Source organism: Acromyrmex echinatior, chromosome 4, assembly GCF_024713525.1.
Source record: "Acromyrmex echinatior isolate Ae372 chromosome 4, ASM2471352v2, whole genome shotgun sequence".
In the NCBI taxonomy this organism is placed as follows: Eukaryota; Metazoa; Arthropoda; class Insecta; order Hymenoptera; family Formicidae; genus Acromyrmex; species Acromyrmex echinatior.
In genome coordinates, this window is record NC_141855.1 from 16365167 (window position 1) to 16385168 (window position 20002).

Consider the following 20002-nt stretch of genomic DNA (forward strand, 5'->3'; position numbering starts at 1 on the left):
GGAACCGACGCATCCTCTCGCAGCTCTCCGGTAGCCCTCTTCTTGCTCTACACCACCCTTTCCCGTTTCCCCCTATCCCCCCCTCCACCCCCTCCACCCGTTCGCCCGCTCCCCTGTTTGGTCCCATCTTTTCGACCTTCTTCTTCTATCCTGCGCGCATAGTCACGTACCACACCCGCCATTCTAGCCATAGCCGACCGAGAGCGGACTCCCGCATACCTACTCCATCGTAGGGTGTATACCCACGAGCTACCCCCCTCCTTCGCGCCGGTACGTTGCCTACGCCACGCCATGCCGCGCGACCTCATCCTCCTCCTTCTCCCGACTCCCGGCTGCTCTCCTGCTTTTCCTTCTGCCGCGTCTCACTTTCCTTCTCTCTTTCTCTCCTGTGGCCCAGGCTCCTTCTTCCACTTCGCTTCGTGCGCGCGAGCCTTCCGCGAGGATACCGATGTGCCGTGGATCGCATTATCACGCGCATCTAACCTCCGAGAAAAGCTACGCCTGTCGGCGTAGCGCGCCAGCCGTCCGAACGCGCGAAGCGGAGCGGAGCGTTCCCGAGCGTTCCGAGGTGAACTCGAAACGTACGTTCATACTGGAACGTATGTACGAATGTACGCAGTGGCGTAACTACGCGAATCCACACCCATTCAGTACTTTATTAAGCACATTCCCTTCGTCCGAGCATCCCCTCGGAGTAAGCGTGTCACTCTTATATTGTTGACGCATTGAATTTAACCAATATATTAATTCTCCGTGATGTAAATGATAGAGCGAGCCTTGTCAGACGACAATATCTCATATATTTATTGTCACCTCATTTCTGCGTGTATTGAAATGTGAGCACGCCGTCATTACAGCAAGAAAACAAAATTGACGTTATTAATAAAGAGAATCGAGTGTAATAAATTAATGAACATGTTTCTTTCTTGTCGCAAGTGCGAGTATAAATAAATACCTCGTCAAGAGGAAAAACTCGGGAAAAACTCAATTTGATGGGTTATCGAGTGTCGTATAAATCCAACAAACTCTTGATAAATCTTTCTTCTAGTTACGTCGTTGTCTGTACAATAGATTCCTGTGTACACGTTATGTATGTGTGTGTGTATGTTCCGGATAATGTTCCGTGCGCGCGCAAACACACACACACACACATCCCACGAGAAGACACGTATCGAACGATGACGATGACGACGACGACGACGAAGAAGACGAAGGGCGGCCGGGAAATCGGAGCGGGACTCAGAGAGTCTGTCTCTTTTTCTTCTTTTCTTCTTTTTTTTTTGTCACGACATCAACCCGACCGAGAGACGAAAGTATCCCCTCCGAAGGATATCCCCCGTTGATGCCCGAACCGCCTTGTTTCGTCGTCCCTTTGGGCGCCCCTTCGCTTGTCCCTTGTCCCTCGTGTCGTGGGCTCCTTTCTCTCTCTCTCTCTCTCTCTCTCTCTCTCTCTCTCTCCCTCTCTCTCTCTCTCTCTCCACTACCCTCGATCCCCTGAGTCGAACACCCAACTCAGAAGTGACTCAGAAAATTTTCATCGATAACAGAATGACGCTTAGGTCACTTTCACGACAGTGGTTTTTATCGTGACTCGCGATATCGATCACCGAAGCCGTCAACTGAAATAGCATGGTGTCGTTTCGTAAATTTGCGAATATAATATTGCTATGACAGTACGATGATATATGTATCTTCTCGAGCAAACTATATATAGTCGTCGCAAGTACTAATGTACAAAATTTTGTATACTATTTAATGAAATCCGCGAATTTGTAAAATATTATATCATTTGCACACATACAATCGCACTTGTTGATAATTAGATTAAAAAGCGGTAATTAAAAAGTTCAATCGCACTCATTGATAATTAGATTAAAAAGCGATAATTAAAAAGTTCAAAGACCGAAACATTATAAAGTCTTTTAAATTCACAAAAATTATTTGGATGTTAACAAAGCTCATTTGTGATTAAATGTATAACTGTAAATTCAATTAATTAATTAAATGTAATTTAAAGTTGATAAAATTAATATAAAATATATATCTAAACGTACATGATCTGAAACTTTTGATGGTGTGCTGCTGTTGTCAGCTATGCCATTGGCAGGGCATTATGTTCAACTTCACGGGAAGAATTTTAATAAATAAAATTGTTGTATGTTCAATTCGAATTCGCGTTTCCAATTTCCATATCTGAATTGTCGTGGAAATGGTCTCGAAGACGGGGAAATTCCGTGCGTTTGCATACGTCAGTACAAAACGCGCCATCGCGCGTTTTGCGGAAATGGCAAAAAGAAAGTGCGCGCGTAAGCGATCTTATTTAGACGCGGGAACGTACAAGAATGATGAGACGCTCGAGTGTCGCATTACGTTCCCATATTACCTCCTTCAAATACCTACGAGGAACGATAATGCAAATAAGGCAGGCAGCGCTTTAAGGCGCCCTTTCGAAGAATACGCCAAGTTTCAGATTTGTCCCTTTGATCGCGTGGCACGAAAGCGCGGATGGTTAAAACGGACGGCGATGAAAAATTGATGGTGTTATGAAAAATTGCTCAAGTGAAAATAAGATGTCGTGAGAACGATGACGGCGACGCGGTGACAAATCTGTCTCGTACTCTCGCGAGAGGGAGAAGACGAGAAAATTCCGCGTGAAACAAACACTCCGTGGAATTATAATTTCGCGAATTCCACGCGAAAACTAAGTTCGGATGAAAGTCGATGCGCCTCGGACGAAACCGCGCATCACTTTGCAAGCTTCCGCGACGTTAACGCCGAACTTTATCCGCCGCGCCGGAAGGAACGTAGGGAAGACGAGGTGAATGAGAGAAACCTGGGGAGAGAGTTAGGTTTTACAAGATTCCATTTACATAATTCCCCGAAATGTGTTAGGTCTCCCGTTTCCCCACCTATTTTCAAATACGGTCTCTAACAAGTAACAATATCTCGTTATCCGACACGATGTCTTTCCCCCGATGTCTTCCCTCTACCATCGATAGGGATATTTATTGTCCCGAGTCGGACAGAATCCACCGCTACAAAGGGACGATAGATTCGCTGTTTGATCTCTTCGCCGAACAGCTCCTGCTTGTAGAATGTACTGGGTGTTTTATAAGAGTCAAGATTATATATCTTGAAACATAAAAACGTGTTCTCGAATGAACAATATGATACAGATTTAAACCGACGAGAATAAATCTAATTAAATGAGGAAAATTTTATATTTAGTCAAAGCAGATTTTGAATAAATTCGTGCAAGCTCGACTATTATACTTTTTTTTTCAAAATTTTAGAATATATAAATAATAGATGATATAATAATTCAGCTGTCAATTAAAATCCATTAAAATCCAATAAAACTCGCATATTAATATGCTATATACAAAATGTTTGTATAAGTTTCAATTATCGTATCAATTGAAGTACGCTTAAAAGCTAGTAAATTAAAAGTCTGTAATATATTTTGGGAAACGTCTTAAAGTATTAAAACAACTTCGAATAAAATATCATATTACATTGAAAATTTATCTACAATTAAATATCAAAAGAAAATTATAAAGAATTTCTTTATATGTAAAATAACTAAACATTATATAAAATATCCATAGATTGCCAAACTTTATGTATTGTGCGTTTTAAAAAAATCTAAATTATATACAAAAAGAACGAGATTTTGCTGAAAAATTTTGAAATTCAGCTATGTATAGATTGAAATTTTATTGGACCATCAAAATAATTATATAGGAAATTCAACAATAATAAACAATGCTGTAAACAATTTTTACGTTCTAGCAATCAATTTCAGTATCTTACATAATTATTTTGATAACCTAACAAAATTATTTTTAGATCTATATTTATAACTAAAGGACTCCGTGTAAATCAGATGAAAAAAATAGTTTCGGTTAAATTGATTGAAATTGTGATAAGAAAAATATATTTATCTGAAAAATATATTTATCTATTGAACTATTTATTTTTTTGACTGTACTTTAATCCCTTTATACACAAAATGATGAGATAAATGAATCAATGTAAAAATCACATAGTTGCTTTAAAAATGTTTGCAAATATGCACATTGCAAATTACTTATTTTTTAATGTAAAAGTATCAAGCTCAACAATTAAAAAAAAAATGAATAGTTTAACGTATAAAAATAGATACTTTTCAGTCCGATTGGACTCAACTTTCAAATAGTGCTACAGCAAAATCTGTCCTTCGTTTTACAGTTTTGCCCAAGGAAACTTCCGACCAGCATCTCATAATCTACAAAATATCACAGTTTCAGCTAATTTGACCAAAGCCACTTTTTTCATATAATTTGTGCGGAGTCCTTTTTAGATATTTTGACAAAACTGTTCCTTCCGCGTACAAATCATTCCTTGTGAAATACGTTTCTGAAACTCAATGAAAACCTTAGGACCACCCTGTACGGGTGGTCGATGCACGTTGGGTTCGCAGGTCGGCTTACCTGACCGCGTTACAAGCGCGCGCCTACTACGCGGCGCAGTTGAGCACGAAAGAAACCGGCTGGCAAAAGAAAAAAAGTCATCGTCGGCGTGTGACATTCTCGGTATCTGAATCCGGCGGCAGGCCGTCTATCCCCGCATTGTTGGACCGTGTCACTGTGGGGCGAGGGAGATTGCACAGTGGGACATTCGGCCAGCTTAAAGAGATGAAAATAACGAAAAGACTCGTTAGTTTCTTCCTTGTGCGGCTCCTCTAAGAAAGAAAAAAAAAAGGGGGAAAAGTACAATAGAAACGATCCTTCCGATCATGTTCTTTCTGATTGTACATCAATATAGATACACCATCTAACTTTATTCATTTTAAGACCCTTATGTGTACTATTGTGTAATATGAAATTCTTCTTAACAAAAAAAAAAAATCACAAAATTTTAAAACGACACGTAGTTTAGGGCTTCTTATTATGAATAAATATGATGAAGGGTGCTTCTCCCTTCTTGTACATCGGGCAAATTTCGTACTGCAAGAACGGGACGAAAGGTGAGCGCTCGTAGTGCTCAGGGGTCTATCAGGGGCGACAGACAGGTTCGCGAAGGCTGGCAGGGTTGTGACGGAAAGGGGCGCGGGGTAACAACTCGATGAGGGGGTAAATATGCGACAAGTTAGCGTCCGCGTATAAATCTAGCAACGCTCACGGTGACAGGTCACGCAGCGCGGAACCTTCCAGTTTAGATCGCCGCCTCGTTCGCCCACTTATATACGGACATGGGCGCCGCGACGAGGTTTCTCTGACAGGGGTCGACATAGAAGAGGGAGGGAAAGAGGGTGCATATGCGTTAAGGAAATTCTGTTAAGGGATTTAAGAAGATTTCCTTATTTAGGCCCATTCCTACGAATATACATTAACTTTATTTAATCTCGAGGTAATTTACACTTCATCTTTTTCTAATTCTCAAAATTGCAAGAAAAAAATAAAAAGTAAGTTAAATCGAGATTAAAGTTAATCTATATTGATAGAAATGACATTTGTGTTCAATGTAATGCACATCTGGTATCTAACCGGCAGATAAAAAAAATAAATATTATATGTTTTACATAAATAAATTATATTATATATATATATATATATATATGATGTATACAATATTAATAAGTAGGTACTCGAAAAGCGCGTAATCTTCTAATGAAATTCCTCATCTGTAAATTCGATATCAACGATTGTTCGCAAAATGAAGTGTATAATATTGTGTCCAAGAGAATCGCTTAATGTACGATATACATGTACGATATTTATCGTTAAATACCTAAGAAATGCGGAAGTTGGAGGTGCAAAATCGTTCTTGCATATGAATTGACTTTAATTTCGAGATACAAAAGCGCGATATTGAAACGAGAAAGAGTTTCTGCTCCGACATGCATCGAATCAGTCAGCAGAGATGAAAGCTTGACTAGAATAAGATAAAAATACGTGGGGATCATAACCCAAAATTTGCTTCGCACAATGAATCGACAAATTATTACGTTAAATTACACATCTCTCTCGTCCACTCTCTCTTGTTTTCTTTTTGTGAGAAAAATGCGATCGACTCGCGACGCCCATGCCTGCGACGACCCCCCGCGTTTGTATATCTTCGTATGCGTAGTTCTTATCCAGACGGTTCGCGCGACTGATTAATTGTAAAGGGCCATCGACGATGGTCAGGTTAGCCGAGCGAGCGGTTAAACGAACGAAGATGTACGAGAGAGGTAGATACCTATACACTTTTCGTGCCGCGCAAACGATCGTAGTGTTTACTAAAGGAGTCAGACGCCCAATTTCTATCAATGTACTTTAATTATAATCTCGATTTAATTAACTCTTCATCTTTTCCTAGTTCTAAGAATAAAAAACAGGTTGAAGAGTAAGTTGAACCGAGATGAAAGTTAATCTATACATTGAAGAGTAGAAACGAGCAAGAGTTAGGATTTGAAAGAGCATTCTCGCGATAAGGGCGAGGAACAGTCGACAACCATTGTCTTATTGGAATAAGGGTAGACAGTATAATCTTTTAACAGACTTGGAAAAGGCTTCAGGGTTTACGCTCTTCGCGGTTTTCTGCGGGGACATGCTCTTAAAACTGCTCCCCGACGTCGCTACCGACGCCGACGCCGATACCGACGCCGAGGGAAGCGTGCAAGATAGGCTTGCGTGCAGACACGTGGTGTGTGCACGCTCTATCCGCTTCGGGGTAGCCCCGTAACGGTGTGTCATAGTAGCTCATGGTATCGTTAAAAGGGCGAACGGGAGAAATGGTGGAAGGGGGAAAGATCAGTCACAGATGAACGAAGAGAGGCAAATTTATTATGGGAAAACGAAAGAGAGAGATGGACGAGGGGAATGAAAAAAAAAAGTGGAAGGGAAAAACGAGGCCGCGACAGTGACGACGGTGTGTGGTGGCAGTTTTCGCGAAATTACCGGGTTCACCGGTACACGTTTAAACGGACGAGTTGCGAGTGCGGGTGCGCCAAGTGGGAGAGAGAGAGGGTAAAAGGGGGATGCAACTTGACGTGTGCACGGCGTGCGGAGGTGAAAAAGAGAGCGGGTGGGGGAGGAAAGCACTGGAGGGCGACTATGTTGCATGCGTGCAAGGCGAGCTAGCGCGATGGCGCAGGTGGCAGGAACATGCGGGACAACAGGGGGCAGGAAAAGGGAGGCAGGAAGGTATCACGAGAACGGGGCACGCGGGGCAACGGAGTCGCGCGCTAAAGTTCTCTCTCTGCAAACATGGCAGTCGTCACGCAAGTCACAAAACCCGCCAACGATATCTCGATCGACTTTACCTCGCTACGGGAAAACGACATTCGTATGTGTACACGTATACATGTATATACGTGTATATCCTGCTTGCGAGACCGTAGCGCGTTACACGCAAGCGAGTCCGCGAGCGAGCGGAGCCCTGACGTCGTTCAGTCGTTGCTTATTCGAGCGTGTTAGAAATGGACGAGGATTTTAACGCGCGCGCGCGCGCGCGTGCGTCCTCATCGGATAGGTAGATAGGTAGGTACGCAAAAGTTTTTTTAACCTGCCTCTCTTTTCGTGTCCTTCCTTTTTTTTTCGCCCTTTTGCTTTGTCCGGCTTTAAGCGGGTGCGCTCGTAAAAAACGATCTAACTGGCACGGCGCGGCGCACCTTGAGAGAATTGGAACCAGATCTCTCATGGATCGTGCAGCCCGGTGCAGCGATCGAGCTGGCGAGGGAATTGAAAATGAATTCGGCTATCTCGAGTCTTTATCGGGAGCACGGGACTTAACGTCCGGTTTACACGGCCGAAAGGTTTACACGTCGAGACAACTTGCTTAGCTATTTCGATTAGCCGTTTGAATAAGGGTAAACGAGTGGTTCTCGTTACCTCCTTCGACGGGACGGTGATAGCAGAGGTGAGCGACCAGGTTGTTGCACGACTCGCGCATTGCCTACCACTACGTTCGTGTACTTGCGGCGTTAACTGTCTTCCCACCCACGACATCCTGTGTAATACGTAGTATAACTGTCGCGAACGTAAACCACTGTTAACTATGAAGCTCATAAACGGGACATTATCGCGTGCGATATTTCGTCTCGCTAGCGTTAAGATCCTCTTGGTATCCGCGTAAACGCATTAAGCATAATCAGAAATAAAAAGTCTTTTTAGTTATCGTTTCTTTTTCAATTATATTTCATCCGTTTATATGTTATCCAAAATAATGTTTAGAACCGCTTAGAATACGAATGCAGATTTCAAGTGGAAAAAAAGAAAACAAGTTTATTTAACTAAATAAAATCGATTTCTTCAAAGGACAGGATGACATCTTCTTGAACTGACGAGACCTGTCATCGATTACGCCACTGAAATGAGTTGCCCGTCAAGGCCGGCGAGCGCTGAACAGCGAGCTTTGAATAGTGTTTTGCAAGAACGACCCAAATAACGAACTTGACGCCGACGCATGGCACCCACCTTTTCTCAAATGCCCAGTGAAAGGCGTTCCCGCGAATCTCGAGGACGCTCAAGCGTATTATCGCGGGATTATTCTCCTTTTCTCGCGTTGAATCGAAATCACATTGACATTATAATTCGCGTAATTATCGTTTCATGTGGTAAAAATCAGACCGAGAAAGTAAACCTTCAAGGAAAATTATTTTAAACAACATTAATCTTTATCAAAGCAAAGAGGAAATAACGTTAGTCGTGTTCTTATTGTTAGAGTTAGAGTTTTACTTTCTTAATCGTTTATAAATACGTTTTATTACGCAACGAAAGTCCCCGTAATTGCAGTAATTCGGTGAATATTGTACGTATTTTGAACTCAGCATACAACAGAATATATCGTATGAAGAATGAAAACGTTATCAGTAACTTAACAAATATTTACGCTTGTCTGTACTTGATGTACAGAATACAATATGTAACTATTAATTAAAGGACAGCAGGCAGCACCGGAAGCGAATTTATCTCTCTGCGAGAGATAACTCCGGACTGTGGAAATAATTTTAACTTGTAGTCGCAAAGTGTTGGAGCAAAGTGCTTGCGAACTATGCGCGAATTATGTGGATTTCTGTTCCACGACGCGGATCCGTTAACGGGAAGGAAAAGGGAGAGGCGGGGAGGATCAGCGGGCGTTGTCGGATACAATGGCAGCCTATCGCGAGAGATGACGGCGGATGGAAATCGGGACGTCGAGATATACCGCAAGGAGATCGCAAGGATCATAGCGGCGATTCTACACGCCTAGATTCGATCGCGGCGCGGCGGTCAGCGGCTCTACGCGCTGCAAATAATTACAGCCGTCCTTACATTCCATAGCAAGGCGGGCAAACTGGTTCCGAGCGCGGCCACTTGTGCTAGAATACGGAGAGACTCCAGTGTGGAGAGGAAACCATATTTCTTTAAAGTAACATACGCGCCTTTTTCAGTCTTATGCGTCGTCCTGCGTGGCGCAACTCCGCGACAGCGATCGCGATTTATGTTTGAGCTATGCGGGAGCTTCAATTATAAATAATTATATACGACACGTAAAGAATACTATTCGCGTATCAAGTATATGTGTATGTTTTATCGTTGGACATTAACGTTAAAGAATAATCAATGATCGATGTGTATGTATGATATGGAATAAATTGGCATTTTTGGTCAATGGACGGTCATTGTATCTAGAACCATTCATTAATAGATTAATATTTTCTTTCAGGACTTAAAGGTGGAAGTTTTTTTTTTCATTTTTAACGTTTTAGTAATTACATATCGAATTAAGGCTGGGTTGTACCACCTTTCGATTCAGCTCATTGTCTTACTCTCTTACTCTTTTGTTTATCCAATAAGTAAATTATCACATAGTTTATTCGAAGATGTGATAACCGGATTCTATATTTATTAATAATTGCCAATGTCCTTTCAGAAGCAGATACGAAGTTGAAATATAATACAAGTATATTTAATTTGAAATTAGTCAAAGAAAGATGCATCAAGCTTAATCCAGGCTATTAATCATTCCGAGTCTTTGAATTGTCGATATTAAGACTCTCTATCGTAAGCAAGTTTCGTCAGGAGAACATCGACCCCGCGATAATCCATTTCATGTCTCAAGGAGAAAAATCTGAGTAAAAAGAGACATCCCGTTTTAAATTCAGTAAGATTCGAATCGCGGAATTGCGGAATTGCGAATCGTCACACGGCGCTTAAATGCTACACGCGCGCGAGATATTCCCGGTGTTTACACTTGGTCGCGGAAAGATTTCGCAAACAACAGAAACATACATCGTCTCCGCGCAGGTACGGGTCGTGGTGCGGTGACGGTCGTAGGCGCATTAATAATGTAAGTGTGCAGATGGTGTGCAGTGAGTGCGCGGCGCCGCTGACTAGGATCAATGTTCCGTTCGCGGTCTATATAGCCGGCACACGGCCGCGCACCACGATATATAGGTAACAACAAAGAGGGAGAGAGAGAGAGAAAGAGAGAGAGAGAGAGAAGAGAGAAAGCCGGGGCTGTGTGGGAAACAACACGGTTGCACACACCCCGCTTGCTCACTCGCTCTCTCCCGCTCTCTTCCTCCCCCTTCCTCCGCACACGCTCGGATAATGCATTTGCGCGAATATTTTAACCAATCGTAGCGCGAAATTACCATATGGAAATAAGTTCTCTTTCTCTGTCTCTCGTTCTCTCAATCGATCTGAATTTCGCCGCAACTCGGTTCGCGGAGAAAAAACGACTCCTCCAACTTGCGCCACCAAAGGAAAGAAAGAGATTCCCCTTCTCCGTATTCAAGAGAACACGTGCTCCTCGAGTTCTCGCTTTTAAGCTCGCCTGCTTATGGAACTGTACTTATATTATTTCGGTAGACCTCTCAAGAAAAACCCATCTCAAAAATTTTATAATTTGAAGATCTAATCTCATGTGTCAAGTTGTAAAAATACATCGTGAATTGTAATAAAAAAGAAAAAAGTGTTATGTTGCCCTGATCTCATATTATGACTACGTATCGGCGAATGCACAATTAGTCTGTTTTGTAACTATTTTCTCATTTTTAAGCGTCTTTCCGTTTTAGACATAACAATTAATGTCGTCACATCGTTAATTCAAGAAATTCTCAGTTAGTGCCGTGGCAAGCGATATTAATGTGAATATAAATTTATCATCACCCCCATAATATCTTGCACATATATTCTCCGTTTATATATTACCCTCTTTATGAAATATATATGACATTATTTATAATTTCTACGTTACGATATGCCAAATTGTAATATTGTAATAGAATTTTTTCCTTCAAATGCATTTCGCAGTAAATTAAGAAATCTTCGAAATGGACTTCGACGATAATCGCTGCCAGAATTAAGATATCAAGGCGTATATTGTGAAGATAAGTAGTAACATATTTTATAAATTTATTCACATGATTTAAATAAATCAAAAGTATACAGTTAAGTCTCACGTCACATGCGCAAACGCTCGCATGGTTTGCTTCTCGCCGGATCGCGCGGGCGCATGTCTCACGCTTTTGTTTCTCTCACTCGATTCTTACCTTCTCTTTTACGCGGCGAACTGTATCTTACACGAGGCGCGGCGATAAAGAGTATATACCCAATATACATATTTACATATCGTACAATCATCTTACCTCTTCCTTCTCTCTCTCTCTCTCTCTCTCTCTCTCTCTCTCATTTACTCACTCTCTCACTCACTCACTCATACTATCTTTCTTGTTCTTTCTCCCCTGCGGACATATAAAATTACAAAAAATCATCTACCTAGTCTCGAAAGTTTCAGAGTCAAAGCTAGCATCATGATTCTATTATGCGGCGAGGACGTTGAAATGCGACATGTGTCAGTTACATGTTTGTATATGTACAATGTACATACGTACACGAACGCAAATTGCGTAGTAGAGAATGTTATTTACACGGATTCGTCGTAAATAGGAAGTATTTACACGAAGGTGAAATCGCCGCCACGAAAGAGACGGCCTGACAATCCGCGCGTGATCGCGCGGACTTTGAGATCTTTGGGTGCTAAAAAGCATCTGAGGTAAACGGGATGCACAGAGGTGCACAGAGAATCTCAGAACCTTTCATTTTAATAACAGTTGAATCTTATATGAATTTCGAGTCAAGGAAATTATTTAAGGAAATTACAAGCTAATTTTGATATTCAATCTGTAATAGAGCTCATCTGCAGGAAGTTTTCTGAGTTAAAAAAAAAAGAGAACATAAAAAAGAATAGTTCTTGAAGTTAAACACCGAAAAAAAAATTAATATTTTTGTATTTTGCGCTTAATTCCCACGTTCAGAACTCGCAAATAGTAATTACAAAAATGCAAATAAAAAATTATTACAAAGTTTTGTTCATTTCTATAAAAAAAAAAGTCAATTCTATGCATAAACGAGATTCGGGGACACTCTGTATACCTGAACAAAACATTCGCACAAAACGCTGTTACGAAATTCGTATTTATATCAAGAATGCGCAATGTGCAATCCTGACAATAAGGGAATAGGCCGAAAGACTTATTACATTAAGCATGAATGTATAAAGTAAAGGAAGTTGCAAAGTCAAGAATAAACATAACAAAAATAAAGGAGAAAAAGAGATAAAAAAAAGAAGTAAAGAAATGTCAATCTTCCAACAACATAAAAAGATCAAAATTTTCATTGAGCAAAAAAGAAACCGGCGCAATCATTATCGCAACAGACATCCCCAAAGTCTCTAGAGATAATTATGATATGCGAATACTCCGTCCTTCGTCCTTTGCGACGATGTCCCTGAACTATGTACACATATTTCGCAGGGGTTCGTGACTCGGCACGCGCGCAACGTTTTCGAAAATTCACAATCTGTCGATCGTGCGTCACGTGGACAAGACTTAGCACAACCTTTTCAGAACGACTACTGTCGCTCGTCGTTCTTGTAGTCGGATCGACAGTATGACAGTCCCATGAGTCCCACACGGGGATATCGGGATCGTTCGCAGGGAGCTAAACCAGGTAGGCCTGTCCAGAAGTGGGCGGGGGCGGTGGTGGCGGTGGTTGCTGCTGCCTCCAGGCGGTCCTCTCAAGGGTGGAGTAGTCCGAGTCGATGGACGAGTAGATGTGCTCGGACAGCGGTCTCCTGTGGTCCTCGCCAACGCCGCAGTTGGCGGTGTTGGTGGTGGCGACAGTGGTCGTGATGAGATTACTAGCTGGCATCGCGTCCCGGTAGGCGTGATTGACGGTTAACCTGGGTTGCGCCGGCGACGACGATGGTGGTGGTAGCTGCGGCTGCTGTTGTTGCTGTGGCAACATAGGGGGAAGTGGGGCACCGCCGCACGAATAAGCGGGCGGCGCGTGTTGCAGCATCAACGCCGACGAGGCGTCCTTGAAGAGCGCAGCACGTTGACCGCCACGCAGCGTCGACATCCCGGTTTTCTCGAGACTACCGACACCACCGTCCAGGGTGTAGGTGTTGATGTTGCGTTTGTACACCAACGGTGACGATTTGCTCTCGACGGATACATCGCCGACGGCTGTAGTGGTGGTAGTGGTACTAGTAGCAATAATTGCAGTTGTCGTGGACGACGGTATAGCGTACCTTAACCGTTCCCAGAACCTCTTCTCGCCCCATGTAAGTATGAGCGCTGCCGTTCTCAAATAGGGCCGCAGCTCGGGATCGCGTTCAACCTCGATACTAATATTGCCAGCTTGGATGACGATCAGCTGGGAGGCACGACCGCGCAATGCTTCGTGCAGCGCTGCGCGAAACTCGAAACGCGACCATTCGGTTTGAAGGAAATCACGGGTAAGCACAATTAGCACGCGTCGAGATGCGTCCACCGCCTCGAGGACGGCTGGTGCGGGTGCAGAAGCGCGCAACACGCAAGGCAAATCCCGATGATGGAGGCAGAGTCTCAGACCAGCCGCACCGTGTTCCAATTCGACTGCCAACGAGTGCAAGACAAAGTCCTCGTCATTTGGACTGTAACACACGTAACAATCGTAGAGGCGATCGCGATCGGCGTCGCAGCAGCCTGCAGCCATCGCTGCTGCAGGACCCATGCTCGCCGTCGTTACAGCTTTACCCGGTTTCGTGCGCAAGAATCTCAGTCCATACTTGGAATAGGCCCAGGCGCCGACCGGTTCGCGGAACACGAAAGCGAGTACTATAATCACTAGCAAAACAATGATGGCTGAGAGAGTGGCAGCTACCAACGGTAAATAGTCCGATACCATGATACTCTCAATGACACCACCTTGAGCGAAATAATCCGAACAGGCGGTCTCGTTGACATTCAAACGACGTCGATAAGATGGTCTGGCGTCGCCGCCGTAATAACACCATACGTCACCAGCGTCAATAACTTTATGCGCATTGTCTGACACCCAAGAAGACAGCTCCTGCAGGAATTTGCAGCGGCACGACCATGGATTGCCGCCTAGCGATAACTCGACCAATCGAGCGTTCAAAGTGACTTGCCACACTGGAAAGGTTACCAACCGATTGCCGTGCAATCTAAGAATCTCAAGCGATCGCAACGGCAAGAACGTAAGATTGCCAATGAAACCAATCATATTGTTCTGTAGATAGAGCTCGCGCAAGTGCGATAATCGTTCAAACTCGAAACCCTTGAGTTCACGTATACGATTGTCTTCGAGATGTAGAATTTGCAGGTTGTTGAGGCCGTTGAAGGTGCGATTCTGGATGGATTCAATGCCACTGGCGTTTACGTATAACACGCGCATGTTCTTACGACCGATAAACACGTGATTCTGCAATTCTCGTAACACGTTCCCATCCAGATAGACTTCGGTGGCATCCATCGGTATCCTACGCGGGATTTCTTCGACTCCAAGACTTGAGCAATCGACTGCATTCGTATTCCACGTACGGTCATTGTAACACTTGCAACCTGCTGGACAGGTCATCTCGCAATCACAGGCATCAAAATCACAACAATGACAGAGGGCAAAACAATGCGCCTCGTAGCGGCAGAGGAACTGTTCCGAGCGTGCAGTCGAGGCCGGGACGATGGCGACTCCCCGCGGCCCGGAGGTACGGCACATGGCATTGTCAAGGTCCATGACACGCGGATATTCCCTTGTCGAGGTTTGGTTATTGATGGCCGGCAACCAGTCCATCGAGCAATTGCAGTTGAAGGGATTGCCACCGATGTAAAACTCTGGCAGCGGTTTATTCTCCGGTACTTTGGTCAGCAGTAACGATGTTAATTCCATCGTCTCGATCATGTTCGCGTACATATCAACCCGAGTGAGATTCACTTTATCAGCGAATGTGTTCGGTCGTACGGTGCTAATGTAATTGTTGTTGATGAATAATAACTCCACGCTATCTGGCACAGACAACGGTGAGAGTTCAGTGATGCGATTGTGACTAGCGTCCAAAGTCTTCACTTTAGAATTGCGAATTTTATAATAATTACCAAGACTTTCAATAAAATTGCCATGAATGTCGAGCCACTTAAGATTAACAGGTATGAAGGCATAATCGAACCACTCTATGTGATTTTCCGATAAATTCAGTAACAGAAGGCTAGTGATGCTAGTGAATACACCGTTGATTTCCGACAGAAAGTTGCCATCCAAGCGGATGGCTTCCAATTTAATATTACGTTCGAACGCGTGCCTTTCCACGTGTTGCACTTTGTTCCGAGCCAGATTGAGGATTTGGAGATTCGGCAAGTCCCAGAGCATCCCGTGAGTCAGATTACCGATGTCGTTGCCGATTAGACGTAGACCAGTGAGTTGATGAAGGTTACGGAAGGAACCGTTGTGAAACTCGCTGATCCGGTTCTCGCCCAGGTCAAGGGTCTTGAGGAAGGCGAGATCGCGTAATGCATCCGGCACTGCAGTAAGCTCGTTACCGCTGAGATCCAGTTCCTTGAGATCGGAACAATTGCGAAACGCCATCGTGTCGATATTCGAAATCGAATTTCCGGACATGGTCAGGCGATTTAGTACAAACAGACCGTTAAAGAGCTGTGCTCCTATAGTATGGAGCTTGTTGTCAGAGAGTTCGAGTGTATGAAGATTGTAGAGCGGCAAAAAAGCGTTACTTTCGATACGGTCAATCGAGTTATTGCGTAGATCGAGGATCTGTAGAAAGAACAAGTCCTTAAACATGCGGGCATCGATATGTGTCAGCTGGTTGTATGAGAGATCAAGCACAATCAGGCGAATCAAACCGAGAAAAGTAGTCTCGTCGACACGATCGCTGCCAAGGCGGTTGTTGGCGAGATTCAGCACCAGCAGCTGCTCCAGCTGGGTGAACACGCCCCGTGGCAAATCACGTAGGCCGTTGTACGCCAGGTGTATCTCCCGCAGGTCGCGCGTAGTTTTGAACAAATCCTCAGGCAGCGAATCCAGGGAGTTGTGGCTGACGTTAAATGTACGCAGCACAGTGAGTCCTTGTAAGGCATTTTTGCCGATCTCGGTGATCGCATTGCGCTGCAGATGTAGCTCTTGCAGTTGCCGCAGGCTCACCAGCGGTCCGTCATCAAACAGTTGCCGTAATTCATTACGTGATAGATCCAGAATCCTGATATCGGCGCGACAGGATCCGCCGTTGATCTCAGAACGCACTGTTAGACCGATATCATCGACGTCGCGGATACGATTGCCAGTGAGATTGAGAGTCTGTAAATTGTCGAGCTCGCAAAGCAGTTTGGGCGGCAGCGCCAGTACATTGCTCTCGACGATCTCCAGAGTATGAAGCTCGCGGAGGCCTCGGAGCGAACTCGGCGCGAACTCCAGATATCTGGCAGCACCCCAAGCGGCATTGAACGTCTGTACGACGAGCCGCTTAAGATCCGGTAATGGCAAAAACGCATCCTCTGGGATACGTAACACCTTGCAGCCGTGCACGTGCAGTTCATGCAGACCGGCCAGCCGCTGCCAACTTTGCGCGTTCAAGCTGCTCTCAAAGTGATGCACATCGCTGCAGCGAATCCGTAACTTAAGTGCGCCATCAAGGGACGGCGCCAGGGTGACGATCGCCGTAGGATCTAGCACGCGAAGGGCGCAATCCGCTGAACGAGTGTCGTTGCCAGCCTCGTTGGTCCACCGGCAGGCGGCCGTAGCGGGACCAGGTTGTGTCGACACCAGCAACAACAGCAATAATGTTGTCGCGAATAGGCGATTGAATGGAGTGGCTACATTCACCGTTGACGCTGTTGATATCGACGTCGATGACAAAGTTGAGAATACTGCCGATGATGTTGTCCACGATGATGATGTCCACAGTGGTGTTGTCCACAATGATGTCGTCAACGACGTCGTCAACGACATCGTCGTCGCCGCCGTTGCCGTCGTCACAACGACATCACTCCTCACCGTCGTCATATCACGTCGCATTTCTACGAAGAGCAGCCTATCCCTTTTGCTTTCGACGTCCACGTCGAGTCGCGCGTCGGGGCAACGGCGGCGGCGGCGGCAGCGGTGGCGGCGGCGGCGGCGGCAACGACGACGACGACGGCAACGGCAACGACGACGACAACCACCACAATGACGCTCGTTTCGGCAATCTTGGAGTAACGAGCGGCCCTCCCCTTTCTTTCTTTTTCATTCACGCAACTCACACGCGTATCTGGATGACACACAGACTCGCGGCTCGGCACGACGTCGACGACGACGACAACGGGGTGGACGAGGAGGCCGACGACGACACACGCACGCACGCCACATACACACGCGCGGGGCTGCTCCACAAAAGAGGGAGAGAGAGAGCGAGAGAGAGCGCGCGCGCGCGCGCTCACGCACCTCGTATCACGTATCAAACGCGGAGCGGCCCATTTCCCTCGCCCTTTATCCGCGAGCTGGTCATCACCGCGAGCCACCCCGCTGCTGCCACCCCAGAACACCGCACCGTTCACCCGCGCTTCCGCGAGCTCTCGTCACCTCCCCCGTGTAGATTGACCGTCGTATCGTCGTATCACGATCTCACAAATAAAGATACTCTCTTCTCTTTAACAAGTCACAAATCAAGATACTCCTTTTTTCAATCCTTATATCAAATATCCAATCCTGCGAGATATCAGAACGTTCATAATCTGTTCTTTCATCGCAATGGAAAATCAGTCCTTGAATCACGATTGTGCACGACGGTGGCCTAAAACGCTCTTTGATGATCACGAAAACAGGCCCGTACGAGCGCAAGCACTCGTGCTGCACCGTCGCGCGCACTCGCCTCGCATCGAGCACCAGCACTGAACCCGACAACCCGTGAGCTGTGAGCGCTCAGCGCCTCAGCGCGCATCATCGGCATTCTCGTTCCCGACCGTTGCGGTCCCCGATTTACCCCGCCCCGCCGCCGACGATCCTAGAGGGCACCACCTTCTTGTAACCGTCAACAAAAGCGGGAGATAATCGAACAAATCGGAGACATATAATTAATTGATAGGATTGAGGGAAAACTCGTTCTGAAGCGTGCACTCACAGTAACATGAGTGCTCGTAAGAAATTTTACTATATTTTAGATCTTGTATGTAGATTGCTTATTCTATGTTTTTATAAAACTTGATATACAACTTAAATTTTGAGCAGATTGGGATTCTTTAGCTTTTATAAAACTTGAAAAATATTTTTCGGATAAATCGTGAAAAGAAGTCATTTGACGTCAAATAAATTTTAAATGCTACAAGAAGAAAGAAATTTTTATTAAAATTATAGTTTTGTCTTTGAGTCTTTCAATTATTATAAAGATCGTTTCTTATTATTACTCCGTTCGCATTACTTGAATTTCGATATTTCAGCGTATGTATGAGATCAGGTCAGAAGTAAGAAAATAACTGATAACAATTTATGGGGAATTGTAAACAAGGTGCCAGTTTCAGAAAATTGGAATAACAAAATCCTTTGATATATATATCGAAGGATATACATATATTTTAAAATTATGTAATTTAAGCGATTTAAGAGATTTTATAATTACTACGGCCAGTCGCTATGCCGAACGCTATAAAAATCATAGTTGATTTTTATAGCATTTTCCTTATTCTTCATTTTTTTAAATTCTTACAATTAGAAAAAAAAATAAAGAGTTAATTAAATCAAAATTAAAATTAAACTGCATTAATAAAAATGGGCATTCAAGAGTTAAGTGTACAGATTTATATGTATAAAAACTATGGATACTGTCCTGTATCTCCTATAGGATGCGTTCAGGAATTACATCTAAATAACTCTAAGACTATTCATAGTCAAATCTTATATTTTAGATCATCTTAAGCACAGTCTTAAGATGTCACAAACCAATCAGAAGAGGCCAATAGTTTATTTTATTTTAAGACCGTCTTAAGTAATGTTTTAAGACTAAAAACACTAATGCAGCCCTCTGATTGGTTTGTGTATCTCACATATCTCACTAAAAAAAAAACTAAACGTAAGTGCGCATGAGTACCTGAAAACTTCTGATTCGCTCTTATATTGACCAAATTAAAATGGCGCTGATCAATTGATACCACGATTTTCTATGCTTCACAGCGGAGATGTATTTCCAGTGTATATATAGTTCAGTGAGCAGTTCGTGAAAATGCACTTTCAAATTGGCTGTCGCAACAAACTTGCGATCGGCTTGTATCTAATGTAGAATGGACTTTAGAGAGAAAAAGAGAAAAGTGCAAGAAACACAAAGGCCTTTATTCTTGAAAAAAAAAAACGTTACATATACTATTACGTTACATACTATAGTATATGCCTAGTCTTTCGTATAATTTCTTTTCAAAAATAAGGGTCCAACTAAAAAGAACAGACCTCTTGTGAATGCATTTTGTTTTGGATTTACAGCGTTTGTAAGCATCGTTTCTTCTTGTTTAATATTTTACATTTCAGAGGATAAACTTTACAGCATGAAAACGGAACGCACTCTATATTCTTATAGCCGGTATTCATAGTCAGATCTGTTTTCTGCGGCTAAACTAGTGTACACTTTTGGAACTTAAAGGCTGCGTTCAGCGGCCTAAACAGTTGAGTGAGCGCTCGCTGCTATTGATGTATTCTTTCATATCTAAAATGCTGATTGGATGATCTAAAAAAAT

General features: G+C 43.8%; 1 protein-coding gene and 1 long non-coding RNA gene across 2 annotated transcripts; one reads left to right on the forward strand and one right to left on the reverse strand.

Moving 5' to 3' along the window:
- Positions 1-6555: 6555 nt before the first annotated feature.
- Positions 6556-9622, forward strand: LOC147910041 (uncharacterized). Its single transcript, XR_015544735.1, has 2 exons — positions 6556-7505; positions 8283-9622. It is a non-coding gene; the product is annotated as an uncharacterized LOC147910041 (long non-coding RNA).
- A 1711-nt stretch (positions 9623-11333) lies between these two features.
- Toll-7 (Toll-like receptor 7) lies at positions 11334-18243 on the reverse strand. Its single transcript, XM_011055199.2, has one exon. The coding sequence runs from the start codon at positions 17319-17321 to the stop codon at positions 12954-12956; it is 4368 nt and encodes a 1455-aa protein (XP_011053501.2). The 5' UTR covers positions 17322-18243; the 3' UTR covers positions 11334-12953.
- Between the last annotated feature and the right edge of the window lie 1759 nt (positions 18244-20002).

Bases quoted from the DNA above. Each gene is read 5' to 3' on its own strand.
- Toll-7 (XM_011055199.2), bottom strand. From the start codon at position 17,321: ATGCGACGTGATATGACGACGGTGAGGAGTGATGTCGTTGTGACGACG.